At 43.6% G+C, this 19,828-nt stretch overlaps 1 protein-coding gene across 1 annotated transcript in view; it reads left to right on the top strand.

The window, feature by feature from the left end:
• The window catches only part of LOC110493229 (sodium channel protein type 8 subunit alpha), a 122,199-nt gene that overhangs the window by 1,565 nt on the left and 100,806 nt on the right, over window positions 1-19,828 (top strand). The window contains exon 2 of the mRNA XM_036950343.1: window positions 11,905-12,239. Within this exon, the coding sequence (XP_036806238.1) occupies window positions 11,961-12,239 (279 nt within the window). The 5' untranslated portion in view covers window positions 11,905-11,960. The remainder of the gene's footprint in view (window positions 1-11,904; window positions 12,240-19,828) is intronic.

The following is a 19,828-nucleotide window of genomic DNA, read 5'->3' as shown; positions in this document are numbered from 1 at the left end:
TGCTGCTAACCTCGACCGGCTGTGTAGACTCCTCTATCCAGTTGCGTTTCTCTCCTCAATCGATCTTCACTCCTCTGCCCCTCCTCTTCAGTTCAGACTCCACGATGTCCAGTGTTCTCGGTTTCATAGTCCTTAACTCCCCTCTCAATAACGGAATGCAACAGTTGCGATAAATAGTTCAGTTACAGGCGTCAAACACTTCAAACGCTTCAAACACACCGCCAGAGTCATTGCATGTATACTAATATTAATTTCCAATGAAACGCTGCGTTGGCCTTGCAGCATTGCGTTGCAGAGGCAGTTGCAGTGCGTTCGGTGTGGTGCATACGTTGGATATATCGAACAAATGCGCCAAACTGTATGCTTAGACGGCTTGACAGAAATTGTAGCAGAAGGTGAATGTTGCACTTTTGTTGTATACATATCCAGACGATGTTGCGTACTATTTTGCGCAAGAACGCTGTCGGTGTGTTCGAAGCGGGCGTTTGTATGTATTTTCTTGGCATAGAGGACACATGCGTAGAGGACTCCAGCGAGCGCTTCGTTTGAGGCTGCATCAGTGGTGCTGAAAGGAACAGCAACGGGCAGTGGGATAGAAGGAGAACGTGCTGCGGCTTCCAGAAGCCACTGGAGTTTTTCTAACATCTCCGGTTCGGTTTCATGCGATTAACAATCCTTACAATGGAATAATCATTCGTCTGTCTGTAGGAAATGTGAACGGATGTTACAATTATGCTATTGGTAAATACGCATGCTTATTGGGTTTGAATGTCCGGGATGAAATTAGGAACAGCATGCACTCGCAGCGAATGAATGGACACGTGAGTAGCCTTAATTTTTTGAATGAAATATTTTGCATCACAAGGTGATTCTTCTTGAAATGTGGTTGGCTATTACAATGACATGGTTTACCTGCTGCCCGAATGAGAACATAATGAATAGTCTTGATTTACTTGATACATTCCCTGTAGAAAAGCCGGTGGGACAGCTCCTCTATGCCATCATTAGTAGGCCTAAATGAGGTCCCTGTATGTCCTGTGTTGCATTGGTGTTTGTTATTCACCTTGAAAGTAGATCAATTCATGTAGCATTTGTGGAAGGAGACTTGGAGGTTGCGTTGGGTTACTTAAAACGCCGACTTAATTTCCTAGTGGTACAATCTCTTAGGTCAGTGGTTTAGGTTAGAAAGATTTTCATGGTTTTGACTTGTTTCTTTATGAAAGCGATTAGCTGCCCAAACTCAATTGGAAATGCAAATGGTCAAATGTTAAATCAATATCATGTTAGCAATTTCCTAAATGTTTATGCATTTTGTGACAAAATGCAAATTTGAATGATTTTTTTTTTATTGCTATATCATTTTCATGATTGAGTATGCATGATGCCTGCCAATTTGAAAAATACATCGCAAAGTATGTTTAATATTTAATTTCCATGGTAGGCCTACTATCCAGTACAACACTGACACATTTAAAAACGAAATGTGAAGGCTTAAATTACAAATAATTAGGGGGAGGGGGAAAATGTTGTCTGGGCTTGCTAGCTATGCCCAGACAGTAATGCCGGTGCTCTTAATTTCGTAAAAGTATTTCTGGATCAGAGAGGAAGAGGCAACGCAGTGCTATAAACTGAATGACTCAGATTATATTTGTTATGCTGGCTAGGACAGCTGGTGAGCAAGGAGTTCTCGGGAGGGGACACGGGGAGACAGACCGGGCATGGTGCTTGCTGCAAGCTACTAGTAGTTCCTAGCAATGATGGCTAGTATATGTAGTTAGCGATGTAGGTTCGATACGTTATCTAGCTAGCTGGCTATGGTGAGAGGCAAGTCAACACATTTTAAGAGATGACTAGATGGACTTAACCTACTAAAATCATTCTGGTTCAACAAATAAAATACACATATTTTGACACTGACTATGTGTGAGAGAGCAAGCAGAGAAGGACCCTTTTGGCCATTAGTCTTTAAATTAGTCATTGGTGGGACAGTATTTAGAGAAACTGGTTGTCATGTCATGGCACCATCAGGATATTCCCACAAGAGATAGGAAGCCCACCTGCCTGCTCTGCCCCTTCAGTACTGTGACACCATATTTTCTTGAGCAGTACAGCTGTTCCTTGACTCAATACTGTTAAAGCTGTAAGCCAAAGTAAGAGATTAGCTTTGCACCAGCCTTTGCTTTTGCAAGCCACAATGGCTCATAGGAGCAGGAGCCTATCTCCTGTTTCTGTAGTGTGAGGCAGCTTGATGTACAAGTACACGCCCTGGATAGGACGCTCATCTATCTCTGGGCCTTACTCCCAATCTATCTTGAGTGCCAAGCAGAGACGCATCGGGTCCCATTTTTACAGTCTGGTATGACTTGACCAGCGATCGAACTGTCCAAACTTCAAATCTCAGGGAGGACGCTAACTGAGTTGGTTATGAGCACTGAGTTGGTTATGAAAGCCATAGGTATACCTATATTGCATATTAAGTTGTTCCATGTCGACTGAAAATGAGAGGCATGCACAATTATCAATCACAGATTATTTTATTTAGGGTATACCTTACCCTTTGTGGCCTGTGATAGAGACATTGGCCTACAGGTAACAGTTATTCTTGTTCTTAGAATCACTTGTTACTATCTACACAAAGTGTTCAACTACTGTAGGTTTCCTTGATCATTGTTTCCAACATATGATTGGCAGAACCTCATAATAGAGCAATAATATTTCTGTATTGTTAGTATTTTTGCAGAACATCTTATTGAACATGTAACTAATGGTAAGTGGCAATGCAATTTTGACTTAAATCAGTTTAGCGACAATGTCTGCCCTCCTCTTCCACATCAGCACAGTTGTAAATATTAGTAGTATCTTTGGGGTAGAGGTCAACCGAATAATCGGAATGGCTGATTAATTATGGCCGATTTCAAGTTTTCATAACAATCGGGAATCTGCATTTTTGGACGCTGATTATGGCCGATTACATTGAACTCCACGAGGAGACTGCGTGGCAGGCTGACCTCCTGTTACGAGAGTGTAGCAAGGAGCAAAGGTAAGTTGCTAGCTAGCATTAAACCTATCTTATAAAAAACAATAAATCTTAACATAATCACTAGTTAACTACACATGGCTGATGATATTACTAGTTTATCTAGCTTGTCCTGCGTTGCATATAATCAATGTGGTGCCTGTTCATTTATCATCGAATCACAGCCTACTTCGCCAAACGGGTGATGATGTAACAATCGCATTCGCGAAAAAATCACTGTCGTTGCACCAATGTGTATCTAACCATAAACATCAATGCCTTTCTTAAAATCAATATACAACTACATAAAAAAACTGCATATTTAGTTAATATTGTCTGCTAACTAATTTATTTTAACTAGGGAAATTGTATCACTTCTCTTGCGTTTCGTGCAAGCAGTCAGGGTATATTGCAGCAGTTTGGGCCGCCTGGCTCGTTGCGAACTGTGTGAAGACCATTTCTTCCTAACAAAGACCATAATTAATTTGCCAGAATTGTACATAATTATGACATAACATTGAAGGTTGTTCAATGTAAGAGCAATATTTAGACTTAGGGTTTCCGCCCATTCGATAAAATACGGAACGGTTCCATATTTCACTGAAAGAATAAACGTTCTGTTTTCTAAATGATAGTTTCTGGATTTGACCATATTAATTTTAAAAATATATATATTTTATTTTTATCCATTATTTTACCAGGTAAATTGACTGAGAACACATTCTCATTTGCAGCAACGACATGGGGAATAGTTACAGGGGAGAGGAGGGGGATGAATGAGCAAATTGTAAACTGGGGATTATTAGGTGACCGTGATGGTTTGAGGGCCAGATTTGGGAATTTAGCCAGGACACCGTGGTTAATACTCCATCTCTTACGATAAGTGCCATGGGATCTTTAATGACCTTAGAGAGTCAGGACACCCGTTTAACGTCCCATCCGAAAGACGGCACCCTACACAGGTCAGTGTCCCCAATCACTGCCCTGGGGCATTGGGATATTTTTTTAGACCAAAGGAAAGAGTGCCTCCTACTGCCCCTCCAACACCACTTCCAGCAGCATCTGGTCTCTCATCCAGGAACTGACCAGGACGTATTTCTGTGTCTTTATTATATTCTAATTAAGTCTATGATTTGATAGAGCAGTCTGACTGAGTGGTGGTAGGCAGCAGCAGGCTCGTAAGCATTCATTCAAACAGCACTTTCCTGTGTTTGCCAGCAGCTCTTCGCTGTGCTTCAAGCAATGTGCTGTTTATGACTTCAAGCCTATCAACTCCCGAGATTAGGCTGGCAATACTAAATAATCCAATAATCAAAGGTATATGAAATACAAATGGTATAGAGAGAAATAGTCCTATAATTCCTATAATAACTACAACCTAAAACTTCTTAACTGGGAATATTGAAGACCCCTGTTAAAAGGAACCATCAGCTTTCATATGTTTTCATGTTCTGAGCAAGGAACTTATAAACGTTAGCTTTTTTACATGGCACATATTGCACTTTTACTTTCTTCTCCAACACTGTGTTTTTGCATTATTTAAACCAAATTGAACATGTTTCATTATTTATTTGCAACTAAATTGATTTTATTTACATATTATATTAAGTTAAAATAAAAGTGTTCATTCAGTATTGTTGTAATTGTCTTCATTACAAATATATATTAAAAAATCGGCCGATTAATCAGTATCAGCTTTTTTTGGTCCTCCAGTAATCGGTATCGGTATCGTCATTGAAAAATCATAATCGGACGACCTCTACTTTGGGGATGATATTCCTTCTCCGTTTCTATCAGCTATGGTTGATTCCAAGATGGCGTAGCAGTAGGACGTGTTGTAGGACGTGTTGTCGTGTTCCTTGTATATATCGTTTGTTTTCGTTTCGTTTTCTTCTTCACATATCTTTAAAACTTTTTGCTGAACCTCAACTTCTTCTAAATACTCTCCTGCAACCCGCCTCACCCAACGTAGCTTTTTTTTCCTAAAGTATTTATATTTACTTCGGATCTGGAACCCCTCAACTGAAGCTAGCCAACTAGCCAACTAACTACCAGCTTCAGCAAAACATTGCTAGCGGTCTTCAGCTAACCGGTCAGCTAACCGGTCATCAGCTAACCTTTAGCTCGGAAAGCTCTCGCCAGTTCGAACAACGCGACTCTAACCAGAGCATAACGGACCTATCTATTATTTTATTTTATTTTTCACCCCCGGATTCCCATCGCAAACGGAACATTTTGAGCTCCTGGGCTACAATATCCAGACCCACGACCGGTCCATTGATGTCACCGCATGAAGAGGAATAAACAGACTCCCCCCATCGCGACGTCCCCAAAGGCTAACTCTCTAGCCCTTGCTATCTCCTTGCTTGCAAATTCGGCCTGCTAACTGCTAGCTTGTTTAGCCCGGTCCGCTAACTGCTACCGTGTTTAGCACCGTCTACTAACTGTTAGCTTGTTAGCACAGGCCTGCTAACCATCTGAATCGCCGCGTCCCAAACACTCACTGAACCCATATTTACTTTCTATCCCTTTTCGATTTTTAATTTGTTTATACCTTCCGGTAACCTGCCTCACCCAATGTGATACGGAACCGCTATTATCTTTACATTTTTAGAACACACTCAAGAACCTTCAGAAGCTAACCAGCTAACTGGCTACAAGCTATTTAGTCATTGTTAGTTTTCTAACCTGGATAACACTCGCCAGTCCAGCTTCCCTGCCCCATCCACCGCTGCCCCTTGGACACTGATCACTTGGCTACATAGCTGATGCAGGCTGGACTGTCCATTAATTCACGGTAATCCATTCTGCTTGTTTATGTTTTATCTGTCGGCCCCAGCCGCACTTAGGCTCTGTGTGTAGTTAATCCGACCCTCTCTGCCTAATCTATCGCCATTCTACCTGCTGTTGTTGTGCTAGCTGATTAGCTGTTGTTGTCTCACCTACTGTTTTAGCTAGCTCTCCCAATTCAACACCTGTGATTACTGTATGCCTTGCTGTATGTCTCTCTCAAATGTCAATATGCCTTGTATACTGTTGTGCAGGTTAGTTATCATTGTTTTAGTTTACAATGGAGCCCCTAGTTCCACTCTTTATACCCCTGATACCTCCTTTGTCCCACCCCCCACACATGCGGTGACCTCACCCATTACAACCAGCATGTCCAGAGATACAACCTCTCTCATCATCACCCAGTGCCTGGGCTTACCTCCGCTGTACCCGCACCCCACCATACCCCTGTTTGCGCATTATGCCCTGAATATATTCTACCATGCCCAGAAACCTGCTCCTCTTATTCTCTGTCCCCAACGCCCTAGGCGACCAGTTTTGATAGCCTTCAGCCGCACCCTCATACTACTCCTTCTCTGTTCCGCGGGTGATGTGGAGGTAAACCCAGGCCCTGCATGTCCCCAGGCACCCTCATTTGTTGACTTCTGTGATCGAAAAAGCCTTGGTTTCATGCATGTCAACATCAGAAGCCTCCTCCCTAAGTGTGTCTTACTCACTGCTCTAGCACACTCTGCTAACCCTGATGTCCTTGCCGTGTCTGAATCCTGGCTCAGGAAGGCCACCAAAAATTCAGAGATTTCCATACCCAACTATAACATCTTCCGTCAAGATAGAACTGCCAAAGGGGGAGGAGTTGCAGTCTACTGCAGAGATAGCCTGCAAAGTAATGTCATACTCTCCAGGTCCATACCCAAACAGTTCGAACTACTAATTTTGAAAATTACTCTCTCCAGAAATAAGTCTCTCACTGTTGCCGCCTGCTACCGCCCCCCCTCAGCTCCCAGCTGTGCCCTGGACACCATTTGTGAATTGATCGCCCCCCATCTAGCTTCAGAGTTTGTTCTGTTAGGTGACCTAAACTGGGATATGCTTAACACCCCGGCAGTCCTACAATCTAAGCTAGATGCCCTCAATCTCACTCAAATCATCAAGGAACCCACCAGGTACAACCCTAACTCTGTAAACAAGGGCACCCTCATTGACGTCATCCTGACCAACTGGCCCTCCAAATACACCTCCGCTGTCTACAACCAGGATCTCAGCGATCACTGCCTCATTGCCTGTATCCGCTACGGAGCCGCAGTCAAACGACCACCCCTCATCACTGTCAAACGCTCCCTAAAACACTTCTGTGAGCAGGCCTTTCTAATCGACCTGGCCCGGGTATCCTGGAAGGACATTGACCTCATCCCGTCAGTTGAGGATGCCTGGTCTTTCTTTAAAAGTAACTTCATCAGCATTTTAGATAAGCATGCTCCGTTCAAAAAATGCAGAACTAAGAACAGATATAGCCCCTGGTTCACCCCAGACCTGACTGCCCTCGACCAGCACAAAAACATCCTGTGGCGGACTGCGCTAACATCGAATAGTCCCCGCGATATGCAACTGTTCAGGGAAGTCAGGAACCAATACACACAGTCAGTCAGGAAAGCTAAAGCCAACTTCTTCAGGCAGAAGTTTGCATCCTGTAGCTCCAACTCCAAAAAGTTCTGGGACACTGTGAAGTCCATGGAGAACAAGAGCACCTCCTCCCAGCTGCCCACTGCACTGAGACTAGGTAACATGGTCACCACCGATAAATCCATGATTGTCGAAAACTTCAACAAGCATTTCTCAACGGCTGGCCATGCCTTCCGCCTGGCTACTCCAACCTCGGACAACAGCTCCCCCCCCCCCGCAGCTACTCGCCCAAGCCTCTCCAGGTTCTCCTTTACCCAAATCCAGATAGCAGATGTCCTGAAAGAGCTGCAAAACCTGGACCCGTACAAATCAGCTGGGCTGGACAATCTGGACCCTCTATTCCTTAAACTATCCGCCGCCATTGTCGCAACCCCTATTACCAGCCTGTTCAACCTCTCTTTCATATCGTCTGAGATCCCCAAGGATTGGAAAGCTGCCGCAGTCATCCCCCTCTTCAAAGGGGGCGACACCCTGGACCCAAACTGTTACAGACCTATATCCATCCTGCCCTGCCTATCTAAGGTCTTCGAAAGCCAAGTCAACAAACAGGTCACTGACCATCTTGAATCCCACCGTACCTTCTCCGCTGTGCAATCTGGTTTCCGAGCCGGTCACGGGTGTACCTCAGCCACGCTCAAGGTACTAAACGATATCATAACTGCCATCGATAAAAGACAGTACTGTGCAGCCGTCTTCATAGACCTTGCCAAGGCTTTCGACTCTGTCAATCACCGTATTCTTATCGGCAGACTCAGTAGCCTCGGTTTTTCGGATGACTGCCTTGCCTGGTTCACCAATTACTTTGCAGACAGAGTTCAGTGTGTCAAATCGGAGGGCATGCTGTCCGGTCCTCTGGCAGTCTCTATGGGGGTGCCACAGGGTTCAATTCTCGGGCCGACTCTTTTCTCTGTATATATCAATGATGTTTCTCATGCTGCGGGCGATTCCCTGATCCACCTCTACGCAGACGACACCATTCTATATACTTCCGGCCCGTCCTTGGACACTGTGCTATCTAACCTCCAAACGAGCTTCAATGCCATACAGCACTCCTTCCGTGGCCTCCAACTGCTCTTAAACGCTAGTAAAACCAAATGCATGCTTTTCAACCATTCGCTGCCTGCACCCGCACGCCTGACCAGCATCACCACCCTGGATGGTTCCGACCTTGAATATGTGGACATCTATAAGTACCTAGGTGTCTGGCTAGACTCTAAACTCTCCTTCCAGACCCATATCAAACATCTCCAATCGAAAATCAAATCAAGAGTCGGCTTTCTATTCCGCAACAAAGCCTCCTTCACTCACGCCGCCAAACTTACCCTAGTAAAACTGACTATCCTACCGATCCTCGACTTCGGCGACGTCATCTACAAAATTGCTTCCAACACTCTACTCAGCAAACTGGATGCAGTTTATCACAGTGCCATCCGTTTTGCCACTAAAGCACCTTATACCACCCACCACTGCGACTTGTATGCGCTAGTCGGCTGGCCCTCGCTACATATTCGTCGCCAGACCCACTGGCTCCAGGTCATCTACAAGTCCATGCTAGGTAAAGCTCCGCCTTATCTCAGTTCACTGGTTACGATGGCAACACCCATCCGTAGCACGCGCTCCAGCAGGTGTATCTCACTGATCATCCCTAAAGCCAACACCTCATTTGGCCGCCTTTCGTTCCAGTTCTCTGCTGCCTGTGACTGGAACGAATCGCAAAAATCGCTGAAGTTGGAGACTTTTATCTCCCTCACCAACTTCAAACATCAGCTATCTGAGCAGCTAACCGATCGCTGCAGTTGTACATAGTCTATTGGTAAATAGCCCACCCATTTTCACCTACCTCATCCCCATACTGTTTTTATTTATTTATTTTTATTTTTCTGCTCTTTTGCACACCAATCTCTACCTGTACATAACCATCTGATCATTTATCACTCCAGTGTTAATCTGCATAATTGTAATTATTTGCCTACCTTCTCATGCCTTTTGCACACAATGTATATATAGACTCCCCTTTTTTCTACTGTGTTATTGACTTGTTAATTGTTTACTCCATGTGTAACTCTGTGTTGTCTGTTCACACTGCTATGCCTTATCTTGGCCAGGTCGCAGTTGCAAATGAGAACTTGTTCTCAACTAGCCTACCTGGTTAAATAAAGGTGAAATAAAAAAAATATAAAAAAAAATAAAATAAAAATGGAGACAGGTCATCAGCCAGAACCCCCTGTGAAAAAGGAGCACAAATTATGCAAAAAGGTTAGAATGGATGGAAAACCTAAAACAGATGATCAATTCACAACTCATGATAGGGAGCGGGGGGTATCTTTCAGCCATTCTGGTTCCTCTCCAGCCGTTGCTTCCTATTGGAAAGCATCCTTACCTGTGGGCAGCTTGCTGGAGGGGGCAGTAATCAAAAATGTCACATACAAGAATTCAGTGGGGGAGGATCATGGGACTACAATATGAATAAAAATCAATTTTTTATTTGGTACTGTGGGTACCATATTGTAGAGGAGTAGTTCCCAAACTGTGGATGCAGGAATGCCCACATGCAGGAACACCCAAATTGCATCCTTCTTGATGTAACAAATTTGATGGATCATTCAAATCAAATGTTGAATTTTGACTGTCTTAAACCACAGAGTATGGAAATGCATTGTCAATTGAGAATTATTTTTATTTTTGCGCCTCCGATCCTACCAATACTCTTTTTTTTTGGATGGAGAGGAGGAGTGAGAGGCAACAATGATAATAAAACATCTAGCTGAACGGGAAGCAAAGACAATGACCCAACGAGTGGGCCTATATTGATTATGGTGAATAACTTCAAACCCATATGTTGGATGCTTCACTTCATTCTTTCACCTAACATACCTGAGCCATATAGGCAAGCTGGAAAGTAATTATTGCATGGTTCGAAAGTTAAGGACAAAGCCTATTTTTATTGATTGAGTGTGAAAGCACACAATCATCAACTTTTTCCTTTGTGCCATGATTCATGAATTAGTCATGAAATGGAGCCTAACCACTATAACATGCACTGCAATGTTAATGATGATGATTATTGAAAATGTAGCTATATCAGATAAGACAATATAAATTAAACAACAGACTAACAGTTAAATGCTTACAACCAATACAATAAAAAAAAGAGAATAATAGTAGAAAAAAACAAGGAATATATACACAATGAGAAATGATAGCTTGGTTATATACATGGGATAAAAATAATAACATCATACAGGTGCGCTGTAATATATTGGAACACTTCATTCACTATTTCTTCTCTAATAAGTTCAAATTTAAAACAAGGTTTGGTGTTCACACGTGTATTTGTTTGAATTACAACCGCACAGGACCGAGAACATTTTTTTCTAAAATTGAGACAGAAATGGAAGAAGGTTCTGAAGGGCCCATGTATGGTTTAATAAGATGCCATAGTTCCTACTACTTCAGAATGTGGTTACAAATGGAATATCTTATTAAGATACGTTATGTAAGGTTTTTCAGAGAGAGATAGAGAGAGAGACTCCTAAATATCAAACATTAGTCAGATAATCCAGACAGACACTTAACAGAGTTCCCTCCATCCAGAAGCAGCACAGGTCACCTGGGACAAGGGAAGAGCCCATGCAGCAGACAGACATACAGACAGACACAAAGGGCTGGAGGTGGCCATTCATTTTTCTCCCTGTAGGGTCATCAACAGGCCAACCAGGCCACACCAGAGCCACCATGAATGAATGAATTAAGTAGATTGGAGACACAGCTCTCTGTTATCCCGTCAATGGCAGCCCTGATTTATGTAGCATTTATTTGTATGAGGAGAGGGAGGAGAGAGAGAAGGAGAGAGAGAGAGAGATGGCTCTGGTTCCAAATGGTTGCACATCCATTAGTCTGGATGCCTTGCTTTGTTGGCTCCATCTCTGACAGAGATATAAAATTCCACCCTGTCTCAGGCTTAGGGAGAAACACTGACAGACAGACAAGACTCAACCCAGCAATGAGTCTTGTTAATAAGCACCATAATAAAATATAAAGTAGACATTTAATTTGTCTCGTTGTTAGTTCTACCATCTCATTTGAACTAAAAGAGACCTGAGTTTTGTTCCATTTGATTCTACCCAAGGTGATATTTTAAACGAGATCATTATTACTTTTTCCATTTTGAAACTTGATAGTAGGACAGGCTGTTTACCCAAATGCTGAACTGCTGTCTTTTTTACTTAAATCATGACCAAAGTTCTTAGTGAAAATGGATGTTCTCAACTTGAATTTCATTAGAGATATGGAGTTGTCAGCATTTATACCTTATATCCTGTCTCTATTTCCCCTCTCTCTCTCTCTCTCTCTCTCTCTCTCTCTCTCTCTCTCTCTCTCTCTCTCTCTCTCTCTCTCTCTCTCTCTCTCTCTCTCAGAGCCGGATGTCCTGAATGAAATTTAAATAAAGCGGAAATATCTGTAGGATGAAAACATGGCCGCGCCCGGTCTCGCACCCCCAGGACCTGACAGCTTCAAGCAGTTCACCCCCGAGTCGCTCCGTAATATCGAGGAGCGCCAATTCCAGGAGAAGATCAAGAAGAAGCCCAAGCCCAAGTCGGACAGCAGTCACCGCGAGGAAGAAGAGGAAGAACCCATGCCCAACGGTGATCTGGAGGCTGGGAAGTCCCTTCCCTTCATCTACGGGGACATTCCTAATGGGCTGGTGGCGGTACCACTGGAAGACTTGGACCCCTATTATATGAATGAGAAAGTGAGTTCCTCACCACTCAATCCCACACAGGGCTGGGCACTCCCTTCTAGTGAGGAAATGTTAGGGGTTAGAGGGAAATTGGTACTGGTATGAGATCTGTTTAGAAAAATAATTTGAATAAGGAACAAAGGGATTGTACTATACTCACGTCTTTATAGCTTGCCTTTTAAGTGTATTCTGCTTATAACTGTGTTTGTTTTAAGTCCTGATGTGTGGCCCCTATATTATGCTTTTAACCAAGTTTATGAATAAGATTTTATGCTTATGGGGTAAGCACATAGAATCAAACTGTTTTTAGGAAACCTGATTCAGAAAGTAAGAAGCCCACTCTTATTAGACAAAAGGGAGGTTTGTGCATTGTTGTACCAGCCATGAAGATAGGGATATGGCACAGAGTGAACAGCAAAGGTGACCTTGTGGTATGGTATTGCTCTTTTAATAGTTTGACCACTGGGAGAGTTGATTAGAACAGTCAATGCTTATGAAGTGTCACATAGAGCTCATAGGTACGTTATGAATGCGCTGGCTATCACAGTCACCAGGAAGATGGTGGTATTGTAGATCCTGTAAATCTGCAGTGAAGGTCTGGAGTTCTGGACCGCAGTTCTCTTTGGTAATGCTTCTGTAGTCTTATGTGTTGATTGATGCTCTGTATTGGTGCACTTACTGTGCATATGCTGGTGGATGCTGGCAGCAGAGATGGGACTAGCAGCCCTCTGAAAATGTATTATTAGTGCTCCTGCTAATTGAATTTGTTAGTGACAGTCTGCATGCATGTGTGTCTGGGTTTCTGTTTTCTTGGAATGTGTGTGTGTGTGTGTGTTTGTGTGCATTTTTTTTAGGTTTAGTGTATGTGTTTTCCTCTTCACATTTCCCTACATACAATTAGTACATCTTTATAGTATTCTTCCATGTGATCCCTTTTCCCTGCCTCACTGTACCACTTTGAAGGAGTTAGCTGCTGTTTTGGTCCCTTTCTACTTGTTTATCTTTTGCACGACTTCCCTAAGGTGTGGCAGGTAACCTAGTGGTTAGAGCGTTGGGCCAGTAACCAAAAGGTTCAAATCCCCGAGCTGACAAGGTAAAAATCTGACGTTCTGCCTCTGAGCAAGGCAGTTAACCCACTGTTCCCCGGGCGCCGAAGACGTGGATGTCGTTTATGGCAGCCCCCTGCACCTCTCTGATTCAGAGGGGTTGGGTTAAATGCGGAAGACACATTTCAGTTGAATGCATTGTTGTACAACTGACTAGGTATCCCCCTTTCTCTAAGGTCCCTGCTAAATGTGTGAAACCTTTTGGTATTTAGGAGGTGGCAAAATGACCGGGAGTGAAGCATAGCATTTGTGTGTTATGTCCAGCTTTGTTCAGACTGTAAAGGGAGGAGGATGTCATAGACTGACTAACCCATTACAAGAAGGAGCTCTAAAACTAAACAAGCTATACTTACTGTACTATGCATCTACACTACAGTATCTGTGATGTTGGAGTGATATGCCCAATTGTTCCTGACCAGGCGTTTATCTCATGCATTCGTTCTTTGAGGAGCGTACATGCTCCTTCATGCAACTCCTTCTTAAGACATATTGTGATAACTTCCACAGTTATATCATACACTATATATATTTTGTATTTATTTTTTATTTCACCTTTATTTATCCAGGTCGGCCAGTAACACAATAACACAATAGAGAAGTCTATATACAGTGTGTGCAGATGAGGTAAGATTAGGGAGGTAAGGCAATAAATAGGTCGTAGTGGCAAAGATTACAACATTGCAATTAAACACTGGAGTGATAGATGTGCAGAAGATTAATGTGCAAATAGAGATACTGGGGTGCAAAGGAGCAAAAAAATGATAATAACAATATGGGGATGAGGTAGTTGGATGGGCTATTAACAGATGGCTATGTACAGGTGCAGTGATCTGTGAGCTGCTCTGGCAGCTGATGCTTAAAGTTAGAGAGGGAAATATGAGTCTCCAGCTTCAGTGATTTTTGGAATTCGTTCCAGTCATTGGCAACAGAGAACTGGAAGGAAAGGCGGCCAAAAGAGGAATAGGCTTTAGGGGTGACCAGTGAAATATACCTGCTGGAGCGCGTGTTACGGGTGGGTGCTGCTATGGTGACCAGCGAGCTGAGATAAGGTGAGGCTTTACCTAGCAAAGACTTATAGATGACCGAGAGCCAGTGGGTTTGGCGGTGAATATGAAGTGAGGGCCAGCCAACGAGAGCATACAGGTCGCAGTGGTGGGTAGTATATGAGGCTTTGGTGACAAAACGGATGGCACTGTGATAGACTGCATCCAATTTTCCGAGTAGAGTGTTAGAGGCCTTTTTATAAATGACATCGCCGAAGTCAATGATCGGTAGGATAGTCAGTTTATCGAGGGTATATTTGGCAGCATGAGTGAAGGATGCTTTGTTGCGAAATAGGAAGCAATTTACTTGCAATTAAGATCAGTTGGAGGCCACGGAAGGAGAATTGTATGGCATTGAAACCCGTCTGGAGGTTAGTTAACACAGTGTCCAAAGAAGGGCCAGAGGTATACAGAATGGTGTCTTCTGCATAGAGGTGGATCAGAGAATCACCAGCAGCAAGAGCGACATCATTGATGTATATAGAGAAAAGAGTCTGCCCGAGAATTAAACCCTGTGGCACACCCATAGAGGCTGCTAGAGGTCCGGACAACAGGCCCTCCGATTTGACACACTGAACTCTGTCTGAGAAGTAGTTGGTGAATCAGGCGAGGCAGTCATTTGAGAAACCAACCATATATATACACTACTGTTCAAATTTTGGGGTCACTTGTTTTTGAAAGAAAAGCACATTTTCTGTCCATTTAAAATAACATCAAATTTATCAGAAATACAGTGTAGACATTGTTATTGTTGTAAATGACTATTGTAGCTGGAAATGGCTGATTTGTTATGGAATATCTACATAGGTGTACAGAGGCCCATTGTCAGCAATCATCACTCCTGTGTTCCAATGGCACGTTGTGTTAGCTAATCCAAGTTTATCATTTTAAAAGGCTAATTGATCATTAGAAAACCCTTTTGCAATTATGTTAGCACAGCTGAAAACTGTTGTACTGATTAAAGAAGCAATAATACAGGCCTTTAGACTTATGTGTATCTGGAGCATCAACATACAGTGCCTTGCGAAAGTATTCGGCCCCCTTGAACTTTGCGACCTTTTGCCACATTTCAGGCTTCAAACATAAAGATATAAAACCGTATTTTTTGTGAAGAATCAACAACAAGTGGGACACAATCATGAAGTGGAACGACATTTATTGGATATTTCAAACTTTTTTAACAAATCAAAAACTGAAAAATTGGGCGTGCAAAATTATTCAGCCCCCTTAAGTTAATACATTGAAGCGCCACCTTTTGCTGCGATTACAGCTGTAAGTCGCTTGGGGTATGTCTCTATCAGTTTTGCACATCGAGAGACTGACATTTTTTCCCATTCCTCCTTGCAAAACAGCTCGAGCTCAGTGAGGTTGGATGGAGAGCATTTGTGAACAGCAGTTTTCAGTTCTTTCCACAGATTCTCGATTGGATTCAGGTCTGGACTTTGACTTGGCCATTCTAACACCTGGATATGTTTATTTTTGAACCATTCCATTGTAGATTTTGCTTTATGTTTTGGATCATTGTCTTGTTGGAAGACAAATCTCTGTCCCAGTCTCAGGTCTTTTGCAGACTCCATCAGGTTTTCTTCCAGAATGGTCCTGTATTTGGCTCCATCCATCTTCCCATCAATTTTAACCATCTTCCCTGTCCCTGCTGAAGAAAAGCAGGCCCAAACCATGATGCTGCCACCACCATGTTTGACAGTGGGGATGGTGTGTTCAGCTGTGTTGCTTTTACGCCAAACATAACGTTTTGCATTGTTGCCAAAAAGTTTCATTTTGGTTTCATCTGACCAGTGCACCTTCTTCCACATGTTTGGTGTGTCTCCCAGGTGGCTTGTGGCAAACTTTAAACGACACTTTTTATGGATATCTTTAAGAAATGGCTTTCTTCTTGCCACTCTTCCATAAAGGCCAGATTTGTGCAATATACGACTGATTGTTGTCCTATGGACAGAGTCTCCCACCTCAGCTGTAGATCTCTGCAGTTCATCCAGAGTGATCATGGGCCTCTTGGCTGCATCTCTGATCAGTCTTCTCCTTGTATGAGCTGAAAGTTTAGAGGGACGGCCAGGTCTTGGTAGATTTGCAGTGGTCTGATACTCCTTCCATTTCAATATTATCGCTTGCACAGTGCTCCTTGGGATGTTTAAAGCTTGGGAAATCTTTTTGTATCCAAATCCGGCTTTAAACTTCTTCACAACAGTATCTCGGACCTGCCTGGTGTGTTCCTTGTTCTTCATGATGCTCTCTGCGCTTTTAACGGACCTCTGAGACTATCACAGTGCAGGTGCATTTATACGGAGACTTGATTACACACAGGTGGATTGTATTTATCATCGTTAGTCATTTAGGTCAACATTGGATCATTCAGAGATCCTCACTGACCTTCTGGAGAGAGTTTGCTGCACTGAAAGTAAAGGGGCGCCCAATTTTTCAGTTTTTGATTTGTTAAAAAAGTTTGAAATATCCAATAAATGTCGTTCCACTTCATGATTGTGTTCCACTTGTTGTTGATTCTTCACAAAAAAATACAGTTTTATATCTTTATGTTTGAAAGCCTGAAATGTGGCAAAAGGTCGCAAAGTTCAAGGGGGCCGAATACTTTCGCAAGGCACTGTATGTGGGTTTGATTACAGGCTCAAAATGGCCAGAAACAAATAACTTTCTTCTGAAACTCGTCAGTCTATTCTTGTTCTAAGAAATTAAGGCTATTCCATGCGAGAAATTGCCAAGAAACTGAAGATCTCGTATAACGCTCCCTTCACAGAACAGTGCAAACGGGCTGTAATCAGAATAGAAGGAAGAGTGGGAGGCCTCGGTGCTCAACTGAGCAAGATGACAAGTACATTAGCGTTTCTAGTTTGAGAAACAGACACCTCACAAGTCCTCAACTGGCAGCTTTATGAAATAGTACCAGCAAAACACTCAACGTCAACAGTGAAGAGGCGACTCCGGGATGCTGGCCTTCTAGGCAGAGTTCCTCTGTCCAGTGTCTGTGTTCTTTTGCCCATCTTAATCTTTTATTTTTATTGGCCAGTCTGAGATATGGCTTTTTCTTTGCAACTCTGCCTAGAAGGCCAGCTTCCCGGAGTCGCCTCTTCACTGTTGCCGTTGAGACTGGTGTTTTGCGGGTACTATTTAATGAAGCTGCCAGTTGAGGACTGTCTCAAACTAAACACTCTAATGTATTTGTCACCTTGCTCAGTTGTGCACCGGGGCCTCCCACTCCTCTTTCTATTCTGGTTAGAGCCAGTTTGCGCTGTTCTGTGAAGGGAGTAGATGCACCAGATACTCAACTAGTCTAAAGAAGGTCAGTTTTATTGCTTCTTTAAATCAGCATAACAGTTTTCTGCTGTGCAAACATAAACTGCCTCACAACTGCCTCACAGTGTATCATGATTTAGGGCAGCCACCACATATGCCCCACTTGGTATGCATACACATCACATATTATCTCCCGTTTAGCATAAGTCAAATGGTTGCATCCCCTACCAGCCCAGGACACCAGTTCAGTTCCCCTTTCAGTTTAGGCTCTGCCCCCTCTCCCCTCAGCTTCCACCCTCAGTGTAGTCCTAGCCTGGGTCTGTCCTTATAGGGCAGGAGAAGAGAGGAGGGGGTGGCTGCACCTCGAGGGGCTGGGTGTTCTAGCCTGTAAGAGAATCTGGGGCCCGCAGGGCTATAGACACCCATTCAGCACGATCGTCCCAGGGACACAGCCACAATACAAGGTGTGTGTGTGTGCTCTGCCTCCTTCCGAGTTTGTGTGTACCCATTTTGTTTTAGTATGTGTGCCTCCTGTGATCTAAAAATCCATGGACTTCTACAGTGGCAGCCATATAGAGGGGTGATGGTGTGGTACAATAACCCCTCCTCCTTCCTCCCCTCTTCCTTACCCCTTTGCCCTGGCCTATCGGTTATGCTTAGCGCTCTCCTTCTCCTGCCTCTGCTCCCTTCCTCCATTGATCTCCTCTCCTCCCTGTCCTTGAGGAGGGACAAAGGTAGACTCGTACATCGGGTGGTGGTCAGGGCTCCCTCATGCACATCTCTCTCATGTCTGGAGTTGCGTCTCTGTCCTCCCTCCCTAGATCCCTGTGTGTGTGTGCTTGTGTAAGAGTGAATGAGTGTGTGTGTGTATGCATGTATGCTGTGACACCTCTCCCTCACTCTGCCCTGCCAAGGTCAGTTACCTTTATCTCGTAGGTCGTGCTGTGTGTGTGTGTGTTTTTTTTCACACTATGAAAAATACACACACTATGCTATTTTCAAATTAAACACAATACCTTGCTCTTCTTAAAGCTACACACACAGGACAATGGGCACCCCCCCCTCCTCAGCCATCCAGAGCATTTTACTACCTACCTTCCTCCCCTTTCTCATCCACACCTATGCCTTTTATGACACCTATGGGAGCCCTGGCATACATATTCATGTCGCCTCAATACCTCCTCCTCAATCTCTCTACCTCTCCTCTCGAGGTTTTTCATCCTCTACTCTACTTGACCGCCAATTCCCCCCTCCCCTCCTTCTCTTCCCACTTCAAGCTTACATGTGACCATGTGGTGTGTGTGTGTCAGTGTGTGTCTGTGTGTGTGTGTTGCTGTCAGCTGCAGTGAAATCTAATCACAGCACTTAAGCACCAAGTAAAGGGGGAGGGGGAGGGGAAGAGAGAGAGGGGAGGGTGGACTGGTGAGCGGAAGTGCAGTTGCTGCTGTTCCTGTTCTCCCCTAACTGTGATGGGGGAGAGGATGGGAATGGAGAGGAAAGGAAGAGGAGAGTGAGAAAGAGGAGTGGAGGAGAAAAGTGGAGGAAATAGGAGAGGACTGAATGGGCATCTGAAATGTCTGGAGTGATTAGGAAGGCTAAAAGCTTCAGGAGTTAGACAGGTTGTGTATGTGTGTGTAAGTGTGTGCTTGCGTGCAAGCGTTTGTGCGCGCGCGTGAGAGAGTGTGACATTGTGTGTGTGAGTGTGTGTGTGTTGGAGATGGGGTTCAATTTAAGTTGTACAAGTGCTTGTGTATGGGAGGAGCCTCAGTGAACTCTGTGTGTATGTGTCAGAGAAACGTCCAGGGCCTGAGGGTATACTACAAAGCAGAAGCAAGGAGTTAGCCAGCTAACTTGCCTAAATAACCTGAAATAACTTTACATTTATTCAAAATATATTCTTTAAACTTGCCATGGTCTAATTCACTCAACAACCAGCAGCACATATCGAAGTTTAGCTTTCCTACTGAATCAGAAAATGAATAGTTATTGTTGTTTATCAAAGTTAACTGGCTAACTCATTGATCTTTCTTTGTAGTATACTCCTCTAGAGGCTACACTCTTAGAAAAAAGGTGCTATCTGGAACCTAAAAAGGTTCTTTGGCTGTCTCCATAGGATAATACTTTGAAGAACCCTTTTCGGTTCCAGGTAAAAACCACGGAGTGTTCTACATGGAACCCAAAAGGT

Source organism: Oncorhynchus mykiss, chromosome 17 (genome assembly GCF_013265735.2).
Source record: "Oncorhynchus mykiss isolate Arlee chromosome 17, USDA_OmykA_1.1, whole genome shotgun sequence".
NCBI classification, from domain to species: domain Eukaryota; kingdom Metazoa; phylum Chordata; class Actinopteri; order Salmoniformes; family Salmonidae; genus Oncorhynchus; species Oncorhynchus mykiss.
This window is presented reverse-complemented; position numbering and strand designations above follow the sequence as displayed.